Raw genomic sequence first — 21,014 nt, 5'->3', positions numbered from 1 at the left:
ATCCAACCTTGATTCATGAGGCTCGGGTCACTGATGTCTTCAGAAGGTTACGTTGGGATGTGTGCAGGGGGAGGAACAATGGAAAAACGAGACTACTGCAGAGCGCCTGAACCAGGTGAGTTTTGCTGAGGGCAGCTGGGAGTATTTTCCCCTCATTTAGCAGGTCATGAAACAAACCACCGGCTGCCAGATGTGACAGAGGCCACGCACCTCACTCGCACACTGTAAGCACACACATACACTCACACGCACTCACACACAAGCGTCCTCACTCTACAAAGAAATTTTATACAACCTACAGATGGGCAAAGGCCAAATTGTACCGAAATAAAAGTACTCTTACATCACTTACCTTTATAGCACAGTGCAGCGCAGAGCAGTCACGTTTGTATTTGATGCGTCCTCTCTGCATTTCAGGTAATCCGTCACAACAGTGGCTTGTCCAATTAAGACACCATATGCACCATATGCAAATGTATTACTTCCTCATCCACTTCATACAAAATATTTTGGTTCAGTGACAAGTTTGGTGCTGAGTTAGGTTGAACAAGGCAGATAGTGTGTAAATTAGGTGAAAATGTAATCTTTCTATTTTAATGAAAAGACAACCATTTCTTGACCAGTTTTGCTGTCTTCTGTAAAGAAGTACAGTAATCCCTCGTTTTTCATGGTTAATGGGGACCAGAACCACCCGCGATAGATGAAAATTCGCAAAATAGAGTGGTATAATAATAAAACAAAGGGGGTTGCTGGGCAGGGCTGAGAAGATGTATGGCTGTAAACCATGGGATATCGTGATGTCATTGGGTGATGTCAGCGCTGGGAACGATCAAGATACAGCCATGTAAAAAACCTCTGAGTCATTCTGCATTTTTTTATATTCTGAATGTTTTTTTCGCTTGAAGAAAAAAAAATCTGTGATGCACTGAAACCGTGATAAGTGAACCGGGAAGCAGCAAAGGATCACTGTAGAGCCTTTGCTTTGGAGGGGCTCTTGAGAATGTGTGTCATCTAATGGTGAACACTGTTATTCCACCTCAAACCCTCTCCCATGTTTTGCACAAACAAACATTTTGGAAAACGTTGATTTTGGGCAGGGATAATGTTGAAGCCATGAGACTGCCCCGTAGTTGTGCGACAAGTTTATCTGAGAAACCGAGACATCTCGATAACATTAGTAACGAGCATAGTCTAAATGTCATGGGTAGAATGTAATGAATAATGAAATGTAACAAAGTCAGTTCTGTCACGTAAAATGTCTCCAAAAGTTATAAAATTAGTGTTACAGCAGAAATGTAACTCAGTTGATGCAACTTAATGTTCATAACATGATGTGTGACACAAATTTTCTGCATTCCAACATTAGTCTGAGGCAGATCTTTATCAAAGAGGGAGAGGTGGGGGTGAGGAATGTCAGATGAAGGAGACGGAGGGTGAAGACATCAAACAAAGAGCCTGCTGGGAACTGAATAAATCTGGATTTAAACTCCATCCACACCCATTTTCATCTCACATTCAACTTTAACCCGAGCACAAAGTTGTAACTTAAACCTTTGGGGTTGTGGTTCGGTTCTACTTCCAGTGATACACATATGTGGCTGCCATTGAACATTATGCATGACATCGACAGGCGTGGACAAAAAGCACTGAAACCGCCATGTACCGAAAGCTCGCCGTTGACCGAAAAACCCCCTGTCTTTCCGCACACAGCGGCCGTGTGTAAAACTGCTGCCTGCCAATTACTTTCACATTACGGACCAGCAAAGTGGTCTTGATGACTATCCAAGACCACCTAGACTGGGACTCGCCTTGTGCACATTTGCAACGCATACCAACAATCGCACTTCATCTGCTTTAAAGCGCGAGCCCAGATTGGGGGCAAACATGGTGGCTTGCGTCCATCACATAACTCAGAATTGAGACTTGTGATGACTAATGTCCGGGCCTGGTGCTCCGATTTCTTCTTTTTCTTCAAGCTTTATTGTCACTGAGCGCAGTAATAACATGCATGTGTTATTTGGATTGAAAAAGAAAGATATTTTTGGAGTAAGTACGACCACCGTCGTTTGCTTCTAAACAGAATAGAAAGCAGCATTTTTTCCTGCATGTGCGATCAGGTTAACCTAAGTTGATAACAAGAAGTCACAGAAGTTATTTTTGAACAAATATTTTAATTTTTGCTGCCTGGCAATTCGCTGACTAGTGATGAAACATGCTTGATTGCATTTTGGGTGTTTCGACAAGTATGGTACAATCAATTGTGGCAACACTAATGTGGATAATTGACTCGTGTTATAAGGCTACCCCAAATGGTATGTTATGAACATTTCAGTGCATTAATTATGTGTTTTTCACATTATATATATATATACAATTCAGATGGATTTAAGGGTCACTGCAGTTGCATCTATCCATTTCAAACAATTATTTAGGTACGCTTTATACATTAAACGTTGTAGTGAAATATATATATATATATATATATATATATATATATATATATATATATATATATATATATATATATATATATGGCGGATAAAGTGGGAAAGACGATAAAGGAGATGGGTATATATATGATGTATGGAGAGAGCTAAACCCAACCACTAGAGACTATAATTTTTACTCGCCACCCCATAACAGTTATTCAAGGATTGATTATTTTTTCATGTATAATAAAGACATTGGAATAATGGACCTATCGGATCACAGCCCAGTCTATTTGGACATACAAATAAAATACGATAAAGGGCCTTACGCCTGGAGACTTATGAGGTGGGCAGTAAAGCAATGAAAAATCTGGCATATAAATTAAGGAAGCAACAAGCAGAGAGGGTGGTTCATAAAACAGGACATCCAAAGTTGCTTTGAAAAGATATTATAATGGACCTCTATGCCCAAATGGTTCCGGATGATGAGGAAGCTCCCGAGGCTATGTTGGAATCACTCAACCTCCCAACAGTCTCGGGAGATCAAAATGACGTTCTCATGGCTGAGGAGACTATAGGTAAACTATAGAAGGCTATTTCCCATGTAAAGCTAAATAAATGCCCAGGCACAGACGGCTTCCCCGCTGAATGGTATAAGACCTATTTCGACATCTTATCTCCAATATTATTGAGAACATTTCATTGGGTCCTAGCAAATGGAACTACCCCCCCTTCTTGGAGAGAGGCGAACATCGCTTTGATACCAAAAGATGGAAAGGACAAAACCGAATGTTCAAATTACCGCTCTATTAGTATCTTGAACCAAGACTACAAACTTTTTACATCAATTCTAGCAAGGCGTCTGGAATCAATACTTCCAGAAATCATACATTTAGACCAGACTGGTTTTATTAGACAAAGACAGACAATGGATAATATTCGGAGAACTCTACACATAATTGCACATATAAAGGCACACGATTTAGAAGCCGTTTTGCGGGGATTAGATGCAGAAAAAGCTTTCGACTCTGTCAACTGGACATACTTAAACAATGTACTACGGAGATTTAAATTCAATGATAACTTCATAAGAACTATACGGGCTTTATATGATAGGCCAATCGCAAAAGTTAGAATAAATGGAGGATCAACTGAATTTTTCAGGTTAGAAAGGGGATGTCGACAGGGCTGCCCCATTTCTCCACTATTATTTGCCATTTTTCTAGAACCTCTAAGTCAGGGGTCGGGAACCTATGGCTTGCGAGCCATATATGGCTCTTTTGATGATTGCATATGGCTCGCCGATAAAACTAAATACATATTTTCGTTTTTTCGCCGTTCATTTCCCGTTGGGGCTGCAGTTGGCGGAAAGCGCAATTTTGATTGGATGACACTGAGCTAGGTTGGCCGAAAGCCCCATTTTGATTGGATGATAGTGCCCGTCATGTTGAAACAGGTAAACGCCCCTTTAAATGAGCCCAACTAGTGCACTTCAGCGTTAATGCACCGGAGCATTAGAGGAGAGAAAATGTTCTGATTCGAATTTGCAATGATACAATACCATCGATGAAACAGTCGAATGTCAGTGACATTTTAACAAGCCCCATGTTAACGTTAGCATCAACATACTTCTGCGAGAAGTAGATTGCAGATAGCAAGTGTGGAAGTTTATGAGCCGTATGCAGGCTAGCTAGCAGTAACTTCGCCTCTGGACCGGCAAATTGATTTTCATTCCGATCGTTTGCCTGGGTTTTTACCAATCACGAGGAACGGAAAACCATTCATGTTAACGGTGAGTACTATCACAAAGTTATTTTAAATAATACATTCTGATATTTTGTTGAAAAGTGGCCGCGCGCGTGTGTGTGTACGCGCGCACGTGAGCGTTTGTATGTGCGCGCGCGTGCGTGTGGCTCTCACTGAAAAACATTTCTAAATATTTTACTTTTATGGCTCTCTTAGTCAAAAAGGTTCCCGACCCCTGCTCTAAGTCAATAGATAAGACAAAAAGAAGAGTTCGAGGGTATAACAATTGGACAAGACATCCACAAAGTAGCCCTATTCGCGGACGATATATTAATATATTTGGGAAAACCATCTACCTCTCTCCAGGAACTGTTCTCGACCACCGGGGCATACGGAGATTTCTCGGGATACAAAGTAAACATCCATAAAACTAAAATATTGTCATTTATTTTTTCTTCGAGCAAGATGAGAAGAGATGAAGTCAACCTGAAATGGGACTCAGAGTATCAGATATTTGGCCGTGAATATTCCAAAAGACTTAGATAAAATTGTGCTTGAAAATTACTACCCCCTCCTTGCCCAAATTAAAGCGGACTTGATCAGATGGAATCTGGTTCCATTCCTTGGAATATTGCAAAGAGTGAAGCAATCAAAATGAATGTATTGCCCAGATTACTTTATCTATTTCAAACTTTAACAATTGACATACCCAAGGATATATTTCAAGAGTTGGACAAAGTAATATCACGATTCATTTGGAAAGGGAAGAGACCTAGAATTCGATACAAGACTCTACAACTGATGAAAAGCAAGGGAGGCCTCTCCTTACCGAAGATGATGAATTATTATAAGGACACCCAGATAAATATTTTGGTCAATATCTGTAACCCATCATAAAGGGCGAAATGGAACGACATAGAATGCCAGCTATCAAGTGATATTCTGTTGCAAGCAATTATTGGAGACCCCGGATTAACCAATTATCTTAAAAGCGTCAACCCTTGGATCAAAACTTCAATCAAGGTGTTGCATGGAATATTAAAACAAGATAAAGACAATAGCCCATATTTACTTTTAAAATGGATTGGATTTGACTCTGATTTCATACCATAAAGAACGGATGCAGGCTTTCAAAAATGGGTTGGTAAAGGGATAAAGATTTAGAGACCTCCTTGAGGAAGGAGGGATACGACAATTCCAAGACCTGAGAAACAACTATGGACTGAGTAATCACGACTTCTATAGATATCTTCAACTAAGACACTACTTAGAGAGAAACTTAGATAAAGGATGGGTCCAACAAAGTGGTTTCGGTTTAATTAAGATATTTCTATTAACATATATGTCAAAACCCAGAAGAGGAATTATATCAAAAATATACAAAGAGTTGCAGGAATTGGAAGGAGGAGAAACAACATATATAAAGCACAAGTGGTCGGCCGAGGGAGGCATTACAATCCAACAGGAAGCATGGGAAAGAACAATAGCACAGCAATGGAATTGTACATCTGCCCACTCTTGGAAAGAATTTGGGTGGAAGAACATCATCAGATTTTTTTAGAGTTCCGGCTCAAGGGCATGCGCAAGGATTAAGTACAGCTTGCTGGAGATCCTATGGCAACAACAAAGCTTCACATTATCATGTTTTTTGGGAATGCCCGGTCATCTCCAAATACTGGAAAGAAACAAGAATGACAGTGGGTAGGATTGTGGGAAAAGTGGTTCCTCCAACCTTCGAAGCCCTGTATCTGGGTCTGGAATCTGATTTTAATTCTTAATTCTTAATTCTGCCCAGAAATACATAAACAACATCGTGCTATTAGCAAGCAAGAAAGCAATCACGAGGAGATGGCTAACAAAAGAACCCCCAACAGTCAAAGACTGGATTAAGGTGGTGGGTAAAATTTATGAAATGGAAAAGATTACTTTCATTGTCCGAGGCGAGCGAGAGAAATTTGAGAGACTATGGGATACCTGGGACAATTTTACAGCAACCTAAGTGCTTATAAAGATATTTAAGTTAACCTATGAACCCCAATCCACTCAAGATCAAAATTGTTAATGATTGCTATTATAATTACTATTATTCATTATTTTTATTTGTATTACTATTATTTGTTTCTGATTGTTTTTTTTTCATTATTTGTTTTACTTTTCTTTCTTATACAGCATGGTGAACAGGACATTGCATCAGCAGAATTGCAAGAAATGTAAAACGTCTTATTGAGATGGTCATGTGATCTATGTTGTTTTTTTTTTATGTCTTGACCAGATGATGCTCAATGTGACCATGTTCTCCCTTTTCTAACTGTGTCTAAATTCAAAACAAAAAACACACAAAAAAGAAGAACAATACTAATGTGTCGGTCACAACGAGACACAACATGAGGAAGTGACATATACGGAAAGGGAGGTAAGTCAAGTCGTGCATTCAGGATTTTCGGTTGTAAACCAAGTCACAAAAAAATTAAAGTTTGAACACTGAATTGGTTGAGAACCGAGACGTTTGAAAACCGATACTTGACTGTATTACATAATAATCACGAAGGAGGTTCTCTTTTTTTGAAAATGGCTGGCATGGAAACAGTTCATCAGTACCTGAGCAGAATCTCTCAATTTCCAAAAGGTTGGCTACTGCTACCATCATGGCAGGCTATCATCGGGAGAAACTGGGTGAACCAATACAGTTTGTGGCACAAATCAAAGACGAAAGATGTTATAAGTCGTGACGTAATAAAAAGTAGCACTTGTGTACACCTTGAATAAATTTCAGACAAAATAGGTCGAGGAAGAAGCCACCGCGAAGAGTTAGTGTATATATATCATCTGTGTTGGCATTATCTTACAGCTCATATCATTTCTTTGTATTCTAGTGCTCCTAAATCCATGTTTCACTGCAAAGTAATGAGCTCTTGTGGGCAAAGCTTAGTGCAGCACTAAGGGAACCATGAAGAGGTTAAGCAAACAACTAGTGGGATCGCATCAGTCTAAGCCTCTTAACAAACGCCTCTGAGGAGAAGACTTCTAATAAACGTGTTAAGGTCAAGAGTGTCAAGAGTGGTCAAAGAGAGATGCAGCAACAATACACAACTAATAAAGCTTCTTTCAAGCCCAGTAAAGTGCCATCAAAAGTGTGTGAAAAGACAATCCACGTTAACATCGCACATTAATGTGACTCAATTGCATGGATCAATGAAAAGGTTGCTTCAGCCGTCATCTCTACTTCTTTGAAGGTGTCGAACGCTTCTCATCAAAGGGGCTTCGTCAGCGAACAAAAATTTTTGCCGGTAGCTCTGGCCCTATATATATACAGTAAAGTCTCGTTATATCGATATCGGATATATCGATAGTCCCGGTTATATCGATACTATTTCTATGCACGCGCGGAGAAAATGACATGCAAACAGGGTCGGATATATCGATAGTCCCGGTTATATCGATATTTTTCGGACTCCCTTGAATATCGATATAACGAGACTTTACTGTATATATATATATATATATATATATATATATATATATATATATATATATATATATATATATATATATATATATATATACAGTGAGACCTCAACTTACGAACTTAATTGGTTCCCAGACAGAGTGTGTAAGGCGAAAAGTGTGTATCTCGAAAAAAAATTCCCATAGGAAACCATTAAAATGGGAATAATCCGTTCCCGGGTTTCCATAAAATATACTTTTCAACTAAATAAGCCTAAAAACTACACACAACCTACCTTATCTTATGTATAATAAACGTATTGTAATGAAAGAAATACACTGCACTGTATAATAAAGTCACTTTATTTACATTTGTGATGGTCATTGATGGCTCTTAATTGTTAAACTGTTGCTTTCTGCCTTGTAAGGTCTTACGAAACTGAGGCATCACATTATCATTCATCATGTTGATGATTCTTATAGCCTTTTCTGAATGGAACTGTTCAATAAAAGCATGCACATCAACTGTTGAATGGCCTGCTTCTGCTTGTCCTCTCCGTGTTGATGACCTCATTATGGTCAGCAACAAGCACCTCGATGTCATCTGCATTGATTTCGAGTCCCGTAGGTGCTGGCAGAGATTTTATGACAACAAAAGGCGCGAGTCCGATGATTCCACGGACGCGGAATAAAACGCGACAAAAGAAGGCGGGCGGGGCGAATAAAATGGCACACTCTCGTCTAACAATCACCTCGTGCAAAGCAAACTTTTGGAGCACAAGCAAACTTTTGGAGCACAAGACATAGCGATGCACACTGGTAAGGTGACAGTGACTCGTTGAAATGAAATGAAATTGCAGAACGACAATGAAATGAAGTATCGCGAACGTAGGCCACGCCCGACCTGTCAACTCGTACGTGACAATTTAGCGTGACTATTGACACGCTGTTCCGGTGTGTGTGAAAACACTAGCTCTGATTGGCTTACCATGACACATGACTTTACCGTTTAGCCAATCACAATCACTTCTATCGCAACTTGACAGAGGGGTGCGTTCAAGTGTAGCAACACAAAAACGTTGGTAAGTGTTTGTCACCGCTCATTCAGTTAGACAATGCTTTCCAAACAGCCTAGAGTCTTAAGAAATGGTGTGCTATTCTCGAACCTGAACGCACCCCAAGTCTTGGATGACAAATAAACAGAGCAGAGTAGACGTGTACGGCTGGTAGTTTCTTCAATTTATTCATAGTAACGCACCACATTTGAACTGAGGCTGAACACGAGCCTGTGGTGTTTATTTTCCGGTCCCATAATAGTAAAATTATCAGCAAAAAGCTCGAAGTAGGCGATCGACGTGTGCATTCAATGAGAAGGGGTATGGAAAGTAGCGCCGCGCTGTTCGGTCGTGCTTCTGCCGAAGATCACTTTCGCCAGATCTGTAGGTCGTGTGCTTGATGGACGGGCCGTGGTGGGTGTGTATTATGAAAATAGTACGTATTATAAGGCTTAATTTTCATAAATTTGACGTTCCTATAATGAAAAGTTCGTATTATAAGGCGTTCGTAAGTTGAGGTCTCACTGTATACGTATATATATATATATATATATATATATATATATATATATATATATATATATATATATATATATATATATATATATATATATATATATATATATATATATCTTAGATCGTGACCACATAGGCTGCTGATGAGGCTGGTGCATAGGCTGCTGATGAGGTGATACCAGGGCTGCTGATGAGGTGATACCAGGGCAAATGGGGCAATCAGGCCAGTCAGAGTTTTCGCACCGCCAACCCTGGACAGTACATCCAATGCCCTGGATTTTCTTTTTACTTCACTCTTTTTTTAGGGATTCTGAAGTTGATGTTCTGACAAGCTGCGTGTTGATTTGAGTTTACTGTTCATCAAGTATTAATGTTGGCTGAAGATCATTTAGCCTTCTCGTATTTTTATTTTATTTTATTTTATTTAAACAGGCCAGTGTCATGAATTATTTCACCCCGTTACAAAACAACATATGGATTTTTCTTACTCGGTGAATGTCTTCCTCTTTCCCTCAGCTCATCACATTCTCCTGCTGTTAGTTGCAGGGCAAGGACTTTCATTTCCTGACTTGTTGAAACCAATGCCTTTGAGACATTTTTTTTCTCTCCAAGACAGACTGAGTAATATACACAGAACGACAGATAAAACAAGAGTGATGTCTAAGAAGCCTGTTGGCATGTGGGCCACAACCGCATCAGTGACTAAGCAAATGTAAAAGTAGGTTGTTTCCAAGTCACTGTCAGCCTTGCTCAACATCTACTGGGATGTTAAATAACCTTTCAAAGTGGATATACAGTATAGAAAAACAGAGAGAGTAATTGAAGTCAATTTTCCCCTCAGCACCCCATGTCACATGATTTTTCATCTTCAAGCGGGAGCAATTCAGCAGGGGGTGACCTGGGATTTTAAAGGAATTTGTTAGTTCTAGGTATTTTAGGCGACACAATTCCACCTCCAGGTTAAACACAAAATTCTACCCAAATAACTGAAAAAATCCAAAGGTACAAGGTGAAGGCACAAGAATATAGAACGTAATTTTTTCTTCTGTTTGGCTATTCCACTCTTTCCATCAACCAACAGTTGTCATTAAAAAAGACAACATACAGCATTTAACAAAAGATGACACACCAAACGTCTCTTTAACTAATCTGCATATAATGTGTGGAAATTTATATATAATTAAATATACTATAATTAAATGCAATTCAATATAGTTAGGCAAGAAGTGTGTGTGTGCGTGTGTGTGTGTGTGTGTGTGTGTGTGTGTGTGTGTGTGTGTGTGTGTGCGTGCGTGCGTGCGTGTGCGCGCTTCCGTGTGTGCGTGCGTGCGTGCGTGTGCGCGCTTCCGTGTGTGTGTGTGTGTGTGTGTGTGTGTGTCCATGCACGCGTCAGACGAGCCATCACAAAATCTGTGTATGATTATGTATATTTTTGTATAATTTCAGCAACTACTGCAAGCCATTAAAAAAATGGACAATGAGTGGCAAATAGCCCAAAGTTGTCATGTAGACGTCACCTCTCTATTGTGAATAGATTGTGAACATTAAACTGTAAGCAAGCTAAGATCACAACATATTGGATACACACTAGGACTAAGAGCCACGAGGTCAATTTGGGGCTTCATATCCAACTAATGAAATCTCTGCACTGAGCCAAATGTGGCGGCTGTCAGGACGGGAAAAAAAGTTCCCAACATAAATATTCACAATGGAATTGTACCAAGCAAGCAGTGAGAAGTGTGAGGCATTTTGACAGAAATATTTTTGATGATGCCTCTAAAAACTCAAGTGTGGTTCTTTAAAGGAATAACTGACGGTGGAGGGAGTACAGACTCCCAGTTTTCAGTTTGATTTTCTTTAATGTAATACAAACACGGTTTGAAGGATTTACTCTGACAAGTACAGGGGGATTTAAAAGTCAGGTTTTATTCCACCCCCCTTTTAAATATGGACTGTCGCCAAATCTTGACCTATTATGAGCAGAGACACAGTCAGCCATGGCAAATGCTAACAAAGGTGTAATTTGATAAAACTGCAATGAAGCACGCCCTCAAGGAGCTCTTTAACGCAACACTTTATTCCCTGCCGTTAAACTATGCCAAGCACACACTGGTCATTGAAATTCAATGCCTGTATGTGTGGCCGATTCCATTAAACTAAAGTGTCACTTTGTCATCAGGTTACTCTGCAAATTATTTACATTGTAGGAACATTAGAGTACATGAATAAAATACATTCAAGTACATCTGATGCAATGTGAGTCGTTTATGCACAAGGTCAATGAAAGGTGTCAAAAGGGATGAAAATAAATTTGTAAAACGAAATGAGACTCATTTGAAGGACGACCGACACCATTTTTTTGTTTCCTGACTGACATCAGAAAAACATTTGATCTCATCTAAAATACCCGAAACACGCAGGCTGATATTTTTAGTCAAATGAAAAACATCAATAAAAATGACTTAAAGTGTCCCAAAACTACTTCAAAATGACCCCGGAAATGGCGAGCTTCAGAAGGTCCCGCCCCCTTGTTCGTGACGTCACGCCTGGACGTCTTGCCTTGCTCTAGAATCAAAACAATGGCTTCAGATTCGGAGAAGATGCATTCTTGTTACTCATCCAGTTATGAATATGATTCAAATAGTTCTGAAGAGGAAAGCATAAATGTTTGCTATCGATTAAAGAAGTCCTTCCGTATCATTTCGAGCCATCTAGACTCCAATGCAGCTCCCGGAAAATGCACAAGATGGCGCCCAAGCCATCTTGTGCATTTTCTGCTGGGATTTATCTGCTGGGAATTTGTGTCTAGTATCAAATAGTGGTCTTGGTGCAACACACAACGATTCACCATCGCGTTATTTATGTGTTTTCCTTCTAATTTCGCCATCAACACGGATCAACACGAAGTTTTCAGACCAAACAAAGTACCCAAAATGCATTGTGTGTCGCTTTCTTGGTCAGGGGCGTTCCAGGAGTGATGTCAGAGTAAGTATCGTCACCAACTCAAAAACAAGACTTCTTGAATATTCATCGCAAGTCTTAAAAGTAAAATATAGCTATATGCGGTGGAATCTTTATACGCTCAGTAGAAGTCCTTTCAAGTGATTTTACAAATTATGGACACAACTTGTCCGATGGTGTCGGTTGTCCTTTAAATGTTGCTATGGCCGGTTTATAAAGTGGGAAAGGCAGGGAAGTGAGCCAATCGCAGCAGACATTGGGTGGCAGGCCAGGTACAATGTGGACTGGTTGCGACTCAATAATGGCCACGTTAGCGAACAACCATTCACCCTAATATTCACAACTATGGACAATTTAGAAACTTTAATAAAAAGATGGTGATGTTTTTGTAATATCGGAAGACGATGGAATACCCAGAGAACTCACAAGATCCACAAAGGAAGGAAGAAGCCTGAAATTCAAACCCAGGAACGCTCCACTGTGAGGCTGACATACTATCCAGACGTACAACCTTGAATAGTTGAACTGTCCATCAGCACATTTGTACTAATTCATTTATTTGGCAAAAAAAAAGCAACAACGACGGTCGTCAGTTTTAGGCTACTCACATGATGACAAGCACGTATTATCCTCTGAGTTGATAAAAGTCTAACTGGGTCAACATCATCACAATGAAGTGGCTACATTAACTTGTATGCTTTAAATTATGCCTTTCAAACATGAAAGCTTTTCTGGTCGGTTCACTCCAACAAGAGATCAATAACAGGTGATCAAGCAGTTGCCCTGGCATTGACAGAAAAAATACTCATTGGATTTTGAAACTGTTATTTAAGGGTCAAATAACTACATGTTGTGGCTTCAAACTTAAAGCTTTGGCCTGAACCATTGATTTTTTTTCCTTTCCCTCTAACAGACTGACCTCCTGAGTAGACAGTAAATTGCAGGAAAAGGTTTCCACGCTTGGCTACAGTTTATAGTGGTAGAAACTTTATCAAACGTTTCCAGTCGAGATCAGAGGGAAGCGTGTTTATCCTGTGACATAAGGCCTGCTAGCAGGGTGACCACTTAAAAACAACCCAGCTCTACATAGTCCGATGTAAGGGAGTCAGAGCAGTTTTACGCCAATATTACAAATTCTTAATATTCATATAAAGCACTGTCTGTCTTAACAGAGCATAAATAAGAAGAAAAAAAAGCTAAACCTCAATCAGTGTCCTAGAAGATTTCTGGACCAAGCATTTTGCTGGAACATTCCTGACAATAATTTAGTGGAAAAGACATGTAACCTTTCCTCAGATCACACATTATAAGAAAAGTGCATAATAAGTGAATTCCACACAACACAGGGGGATAGAAACATTAAACACAGGCTATGTGATACATTTGGAAAGAAATGTTCAGCTCATTTTTCAAGAGAGTTAAAGCAAACATTAGCATATGATGCCCTTTAAAAAGTTCATCGTGTTTTAGGAGTTAGCCACATTGACATGTAACAGACGTCCTGACAACGGAGGCGAACCGGCAGAGAAGGGTTGCAAGACATTTTGACTTGACCCTCTCAGTGACGGCGGTCACTCCAGCTTATCATATTTTCAGGTTATAAGTTATCATTATTGGCGCATGAAAGGGTTAATAGTCACATTCCGTCTACATAACAGTTGAGCTACGTTCAAACAAACTGGCAAGGTCATCGACTTCTCTCATTCTGACCCACACATAATTTGACAACAAGTTTGTAACGAAAAACTGTTTTGTTTGTTTGGCTCTATGCCAGGTGGTCACTTGTGGGCACCCTGCTTTCTTTTCTGTATTTGAACAGTTTTTCATTTGTTAACGTACATGTATTTAAGATGGGATTTTTGTCTGATTTTGTAATTTTTCAATTTCAGCTCTTTGAAAATATTTATCTTCAAGCATGAACTGTACATTGAACTGTACCTGCTAGCTCCCCAAGTTTTGGAGGATAAAACCTTTTTTTTTTCATTCCTTGCTGGGTTTTTGTTGAACTAAATCATCGGATTTGCTAAACTGGGACTCTATCTACAGTCAGTAATTGAAAAATATTAGTTCCGAAGTAAGGCAACAACATACTTGCTTCCAGAACTGCAATTAAAATGAGCAATATTGATTTTCTTCATATCAGAAAATAATTGAGAAGCACTGGCCGAAAACAAACAAGCTCAAAATGTGGTCAAATCAAACAAGGCCATGAATTCAGATGAAACGACAACCTTGTCAAAAGAATAGCCTGTTTTGGCGATTGGATTAACATACACTTGCAGTGGGCAACAAAAGTACCAAGGCCCAATTTTTACAGGCCCAACAGATTACATTGATGGTAAGAAAAATACCCTGATAATTAGTGATGTCACAATAATCAAAATATTAAACATCCCTCAATTTTCTTCAAACAAAATACTGAGCCGTTCTATCTCACAAGTAATTTGGAAGTTCTCTACATCCATGTTTTCAGGATAAGTGGCATCAACAGCCATTTCCCGTATGGATCATCATGCCAAGCAAGAGGGAATGGCACAAATGAGGAGTCTGCAATTGTTTTACAAACCCCTTCTGAATGATTTTAAAAAACAAATAGTGACATTGCGGTGGTGAAGCAGTTTGTGAACTAAATTTGACGACATGGATCAGTGTGTACCAACTTTCATGTAATATTTTTTTTCTTATTAAATCTTATGTGTAGCACATCAACATTTATTTATCTATTATCCAAACCCATTTTGATGGATGGCAGAAAACTGAATGCAGAGGAAAGTTCATGTAGTTTTTCATTGAGTTTGGTTTCTTGATTTTCCTACTACTCCAGGAATTGTCAAGCCATGAGTGAATTTCATAATACAGTACCCCAAAATAGTTGCAATCCTTTTTTTGAAAGCACATTCCCAAAGATTTGGGGCTTTGTCTCGAAGCATTGCAAAAAGTCCCTAAATATTGTGATCAATGACTAAGGCCCTCATCCCCTGATTTTCGCCAACATTCATTCTAAACGTAGATCAATCAAACCTTTGTTACATAGTATGCATCTGAAGTATACTCAACATCTAACATAAAAATCCAGTATTTAATATCAAATTAACGTTAAATACCTACCGTGTACCCCAGCGGGCCTTCGCCACTCAATGATGTACCTCCCTGAAGGGATCAAAACAAATGTCAGCATCTGATCAGTGGAAGGAGGATGACACCACTCCCAATGCAACAACTGTACTCTTTTTGACCTGCTTGTAAATTGCTTCCATGTCTGTCAAGATGTCAGAAGACACAGAGCAGCAACACAGAGCAAGACAAGACCTAATACATTAGTGCACCCCCTCTCTCTTCATTGCCCCCCCCCCAGCCCCCAGATGTGAAGTGCCTTTAGTGTCAACACAACGCTCCCTTGCAGACTGTAGCGTGACAGCTGGGCCCAACATGATCTATAGGCTTCCTGAGTGTTATTAAATAGCTAAATGCAATTCTAAACAGATTTCACATGGGGGCCTGTGCTCTGCACGGGACCTTTTACCTTCTCAAATGCATGCTCCACGTCAGGAACACATACACAATTTATGTCGTCGGAAAACATTGTCGTCAATTTATTTTTATAGGCTTGTCACAGATTATTACTTTGCAGCTTAAGGGCACAGTTTGATGGATGGACAGAAAGTGAGCATTTTGAAACAACGCCAGAGTGAGGAGACATTCCTATAAAGTATTTGCATCTCTTTTTGTAAATCTGATTTTCCGGCGAGAAGCGACAATGTTAATATTTTAAGAAATATTTTAAGATATTAAGAAGCACATTTGTGAAACCATTATCCAATTTACTTTTTGAACGTTGTATAAGAAGAAGCTTTTATATTGGCTCCAATAGTTTTTGAGGAGCATGCACTTTCCAACAGGATAAAAAAGATTTGATTTATAAAACAGATAATGCCAGCTGGAATATCGAATACAGAATGCATCAGACTCAAAAGACACAGCATTAGCATGTATTAATGTTCTGATATGTTTGAGAAGAGGATGCAATAAACCGGGATAGATGGAGGACATTGATTCGCTGTGGCGACCCCTGAGGGGAAAAGCCAAAAGGAAAAGAAGAAGAATGTTCTGATATGTTTCCCAAAGTCACTATCTGATCTCTTGTTTTGACCACAACTTAACATGCAATGAACTGAGACAAAATTTGACTTACTCTTTTTCCCCCCTAAAAACACATGGCTTCAATAATTCGTGATAAACAAATGCTACTTTCATGGGCTCCATCAACATTATGATTTCATTGCCGTTTGTTTGTTGTTAACAATTTATTTTTAATCCCACCTATTTTTGAGGAACAATGATCCTGAAAATGTTCATTTTTTTATTTGGGCTGTGTGGATCATGTGTGCAATTTAGTATTAATCAAAAGTCTGGTTTGCTGTTTATTTAAGGGGTGTTCACACAGCAACGTTGACTCCGGTATAGCACAAAGGCAACCAATCTCCTGGAACAAATTTAACTTTGCTCCAGGAGATTGTTTAAAAACATTCACTCATTTTGTGTTCTGATTAATTCTCACTTGGGTTACGAGGGGTGCTGTAGGCGGGGGACAACACCATGAACTGGTTGCCAGCCAATCGCAGGGCACACATGTAGACAAAATACCATTCACATTCACACTAAGGGACAATTTAGAGTGTCCCGTTTACCTTCCACATTACTAATTGGAATGTGGGAGGAAAACAAAGTACCCAGAGAAACCCCACATTGGCCCAGGGAGAACATGCAAACTTCACATAGGGAGGCTTGAACCCTCAACCTCTGTGCTGTGAGGTTGAAACACAAACAACTGGACCACCACGCCATCAATTAAGAATTGATGCTGGAGCAAATGCTTGTTCCTGGGGCACCACCCACAAAAAACGAGATGTGTGAACGTGACTGGAGTAGACTTTGCATGAGAAGAGTTGATTTCATATGGTATTTCGTGGTCCGTTGTACTTCGGCCATATTTTCGCGCATCCTTTTGCGGTGTCTCAATGTTGAGAGAACAACTAAAAAAATGTGATTAGCTTGCAGTTGAGTTGCAATTTCAAATAAAATACAAATACAGTGAAACCTCCGCATACGAACGCTTCAGCTCACACATGTTTTGCCTCATGAACATTAAATTCGCAAGCATATAGTCTCGGCTGACAAACAGGTTTTTGGTGGGTGAACCAAACCACACGGCGCCACGCGGTGGTTGGCAGACTAGTTTTTCATCACCTCCTTTCTTTGAGCGCGGACGTTGTTTGTTATCAAGTGTAGTACTTTTGCTATTATGAGACCGAAAAAGACCCCACCACAGGCTAGTGTTAAGCCGAAGAAGACACAAAAGAAAATTACGGTTGAGCAGAAGAAGGATATCATTGAAAACCACGAACGAGGTGTGAGTTTGTGTGACTTAGCGTCCCAGTACCAGTACGCTAAGTCGACCATTGCTACCATCCTTAAGAACAAAGAAGCTATTTGTGTGGCTACGGGAGTTTTTGCGTTGTCTAAGCAAAAAAAAAAAACTTCTGTTGATTTGGATTAACGACAAGCAGCTAGCAGGGGACAGTGTGAGTGAGGGTATTATCGCCGGATATCATCAAGAGGCCACTACATCAATGACCATCACAAAGGTAAATTAAATGACTTTATCTTACATTACAGTTTATTTCTTTAATTACAATAGCACATTTATTATCCATAAAATAAGGTATGTTTTGTGTCGTTTTAAGGCTTTATTTAGTAGTAAATTGTGTTTTATGGGGCCCTGAAAACGGATTATTCTCATTTTAATGGTTGCTTATGGGAAATAAATGTTCAGCAGACGAACTTTTCGCCTTACACACACTTTCTGGGAACCACTTAAGTTCGTGAGCTGATGTATCACTGTATTAGAAGAAGTTTCAATTGTCAAGTCCCATGTAAGGGACTATTTGGATGTGAAATAAAATCTATTGAAGAGCATTGTGTACAAATTTTGATTTGACACATTACCATATACCATGAAATACAACCTGACTGACTTATTTTGAGGCACCGACTAAAAGACAGCCATGGCTTTTTATTTCTTCCTCATCATCTGTCCTGAATCACTTCCACACAAGAAACATTCTGCGCCGATGAGAGCAGTCCACTGTTCCTGTGCAGGCTGCAGTGTCATGCTGCTCTTTTTTTCCCAATGAACATGCAAATTACATCTGTAAACCGCCACACAAAACATCTTCATTTCAGAAAAAAATATTGGTCCCATACCTCAACCTTGACTTTTACACAATTGAAAAAATATGTGCTCTTATTTTTAACATAGACTGAAAATGACTGGTATCAGGGTCAACAACAATAATCAGCATTGACATTGAATAATAATAGGACCGTACGAAATGTACGTGCACTCTGTAAAAAGTAGAATACACTCCATGACAGTTTGCCCATTAACGTACACTGATTGCAGTGTCCAATGGGTGCAGATCAGATGTCAAACTCACATTCAGGCCTTTCCCTTAGTCAACACTTTCAAAAAGCAAACAACCCGATGGATGGATGGATGGATGGATGGATGGATGGATGGATGGATGGATGGATGGATGGATGGATGGATGGATTGGGTTGGGTGGGTGGATAGATGGATGGATAGATAGATAGAAGTAGGGGCTTCTGGCTTATCTTTAAATGACCGAGGACTGACACAATAGTACTTAAGATGAGTGGCTAATAGGCTCCTATTGTGGAGTCAAGTCCTTCCCCGTGTGGATGCCGCTTGCTGACAATGGGCCCCATCAACTAAATAGATGCATCAACTAAAAAGATCATTTACATGAGAGGGGGGGGGTAGCAATGGGTACTGTTTAAATTACGCGTATGGTCTTCTCGGGGTCAAACAAAACCAATGGGGGATGCAAACAAAGACGTATATAGTGACATGCACGGCGGTGGGTGACCTAAATTGCCTTTACAACTTTTGATGACCTCACAACCTCAGTGAAATATCAATGCAGTGCTTTTTCACGTGTATTATTACCCCCGCGCGCGCATGCGAAAATCGGGGTATAGACAGGGCGTCGAGAGTTTTTAAAAAGTTTGAAGACTCACCCGAAAGGCTGATGTCCAGGAAGCCGAGGAGCAGCACGACCATCCAGCCCGGACATCCCCGGAGACATCCGCTCAGCGCGGTCCGACTTGGATACATTCCTTAGCCTCTGCGTTACACCTGGGCCAGCTTTAAACATCCACCGGTCAGAAGTTGTGGTTGGACAAGAGCAAAAATGTTGGCGGCTTCAAGTCAAGTTGCTCAGTGCGTAATCTCTGACTAGTGCGCGCGTCTGCGACAAAGTTGAGCCTCAGTCGTGTTGCTTTGAATGTCTTTCCTCCGCTCTGCTCGTCTCACTTTCTCCTCTATCCCGTCTATCCAAATGAACGCGATCCTGTCCACTAAAAACACGCTGACACTCTCGTCTGCAGACGATGAAGAACAAATGGTTGCCTCGAAGCTACGTGTTGCCCTCTGGTGTCCTTAAACAGAACAACCACAACTCATTTTACATCGTTCCTTTCCGAAAACTCAAAAAGGAAAACACACGGATTGCTTTTGGAATAACCATTAAGTGCACGTGAGTCTAAGTAAATAGAAAAATAAATTCACCCATTACTCAATGTCCAATTTATCAGTGGCATACAAAATTCCGCCGATGGACATTTTTAGCCCGTTGTACATTGTTGTTTTTTTGGGGCTGAACTTTTTTTTCCGATACATTACTATAAAAAAAAACGCAACTGTAAAGAAAAAACGTCCGCTCCTTTGTTGTCCTAGCTGGCAGTATGTTTTGGGTCTATGTAATGATCAAAGACCCTTTCATCATCTTGCTGAGGAAAGGTGGCTTTCTACCAGAGAACTGGAGCGCCCTAAGTGCTTGCATGTTTGTATTATGGTCCGTCAGGGTGTAATACATGAAAAACATAATTATAGAGCAGATTTGCACTTTTGAGATGTGTATGCTTAAAACAGATGTGCAAAAAACCTCTACTTATACATTGTCAATAGCACAGCCACATTGTGTAGAGTAAATAGTTACCAGTACATATATTATAATGCTTTCTACTGTATTTTTATACTTTGCACTATGTACAGTTCTTTTTATGAAACATTTTTGTGCAGTTGTACAGTTCAGTATTCTGTCATTTTTTTGTACATGTGTGACGGGTGTCACAACAGTGACTGTCTTCATCTCCACGATGCTGCCGTATTAATGAAGACGAGACGCGTGGATGTGTCTTTTTATTTCTTTTATTTCTGCAACACAGTATGGCAGAAGGGATGGGTGAAGTCGCATGGGTTTCGTCTTGTGATTAACCTGAATCTCCTCGAGATTGTTCTCAAATGCAAAACATTGTAGATAACAAAACAGAATTAACAACGTGTGATCGTATAGTGGTTATTTACAGAAAAAGAGAATACAACACAAGTTCACTGTTATTTACAAGATGTCCCTGAACGCATCATGGGTGGAGACTCGGCAGAACACGCGGTGCGCTTGTAATGGCTGGCGCGCAGTTCAACGCGCCACGGACACTCACGGGCAAATGAAACACGACACAAGAAACTAAATATTGTTCAATAAAAACGAAATGAAACAATTATTACCTGCAACACAGTATGGCAGAAGGGATGGGTGAAGTCGCATGGGTTTCGTCTTGTGATTAACTGCGATAGAAAAGCGCAAATGCTCCAAAGTTCCACTCGACAAAACGTGAAGTAAATAATGACACAAAAAGTAATCTGGACTCGAAATGAATAAGGGAACTAATTAGATAACACTAGACAGTACAAAAGGGGAAACAAAATAAGATATTGTCA

General features: G+C 39.8%; 1 protein-coding gene across 1 annotated transcript in view; it reads right to left on the bottom strand.

Annotated features, from left to right (window-relative positions):
* Window positions 1-19,572, bottom strand: part of ror1 (receptor tyrosine kinase-like orphan receptor 1) — a 171,338-nt gene extending 151,766 nt beyond the window's left edge. The window contains exon 1 of the mRNA XM_089000497.1: window positions 19,253-19,572. Coding sequence (XP_088856623.1) covers window positions 19,253-19,349 — 97 coding nt within the window. The 5' untranslated portion in view covers window positions 19,350-19,572. The remainder of the gene's footprint in view (window positions 1-19,252) is intronic.
* Window positions 19,573-21,014: the final 1,442 nt, after the last annotated feature.

This window comes from Hippocampus bargibanti, linkage group LG07, assembly GCF_051943395.1.
Source record: "Hippocampus bargibanti isolate YZ-2025 linkage group LG07, ASM5194339v1, whole genome shotgun sequence".
In the NCBI taxonomy this organism is placed as follows: domain Eukaryota; kingdom Metazoa; phylum Chordata; class Actinopteri; order Syngnathiformes; family Syngnathidae; genus Hippocampus; species Hippocampus bargibanti.
This window is presented reverse-complemented; position numbering and strand designations above follow the sequence as displayed.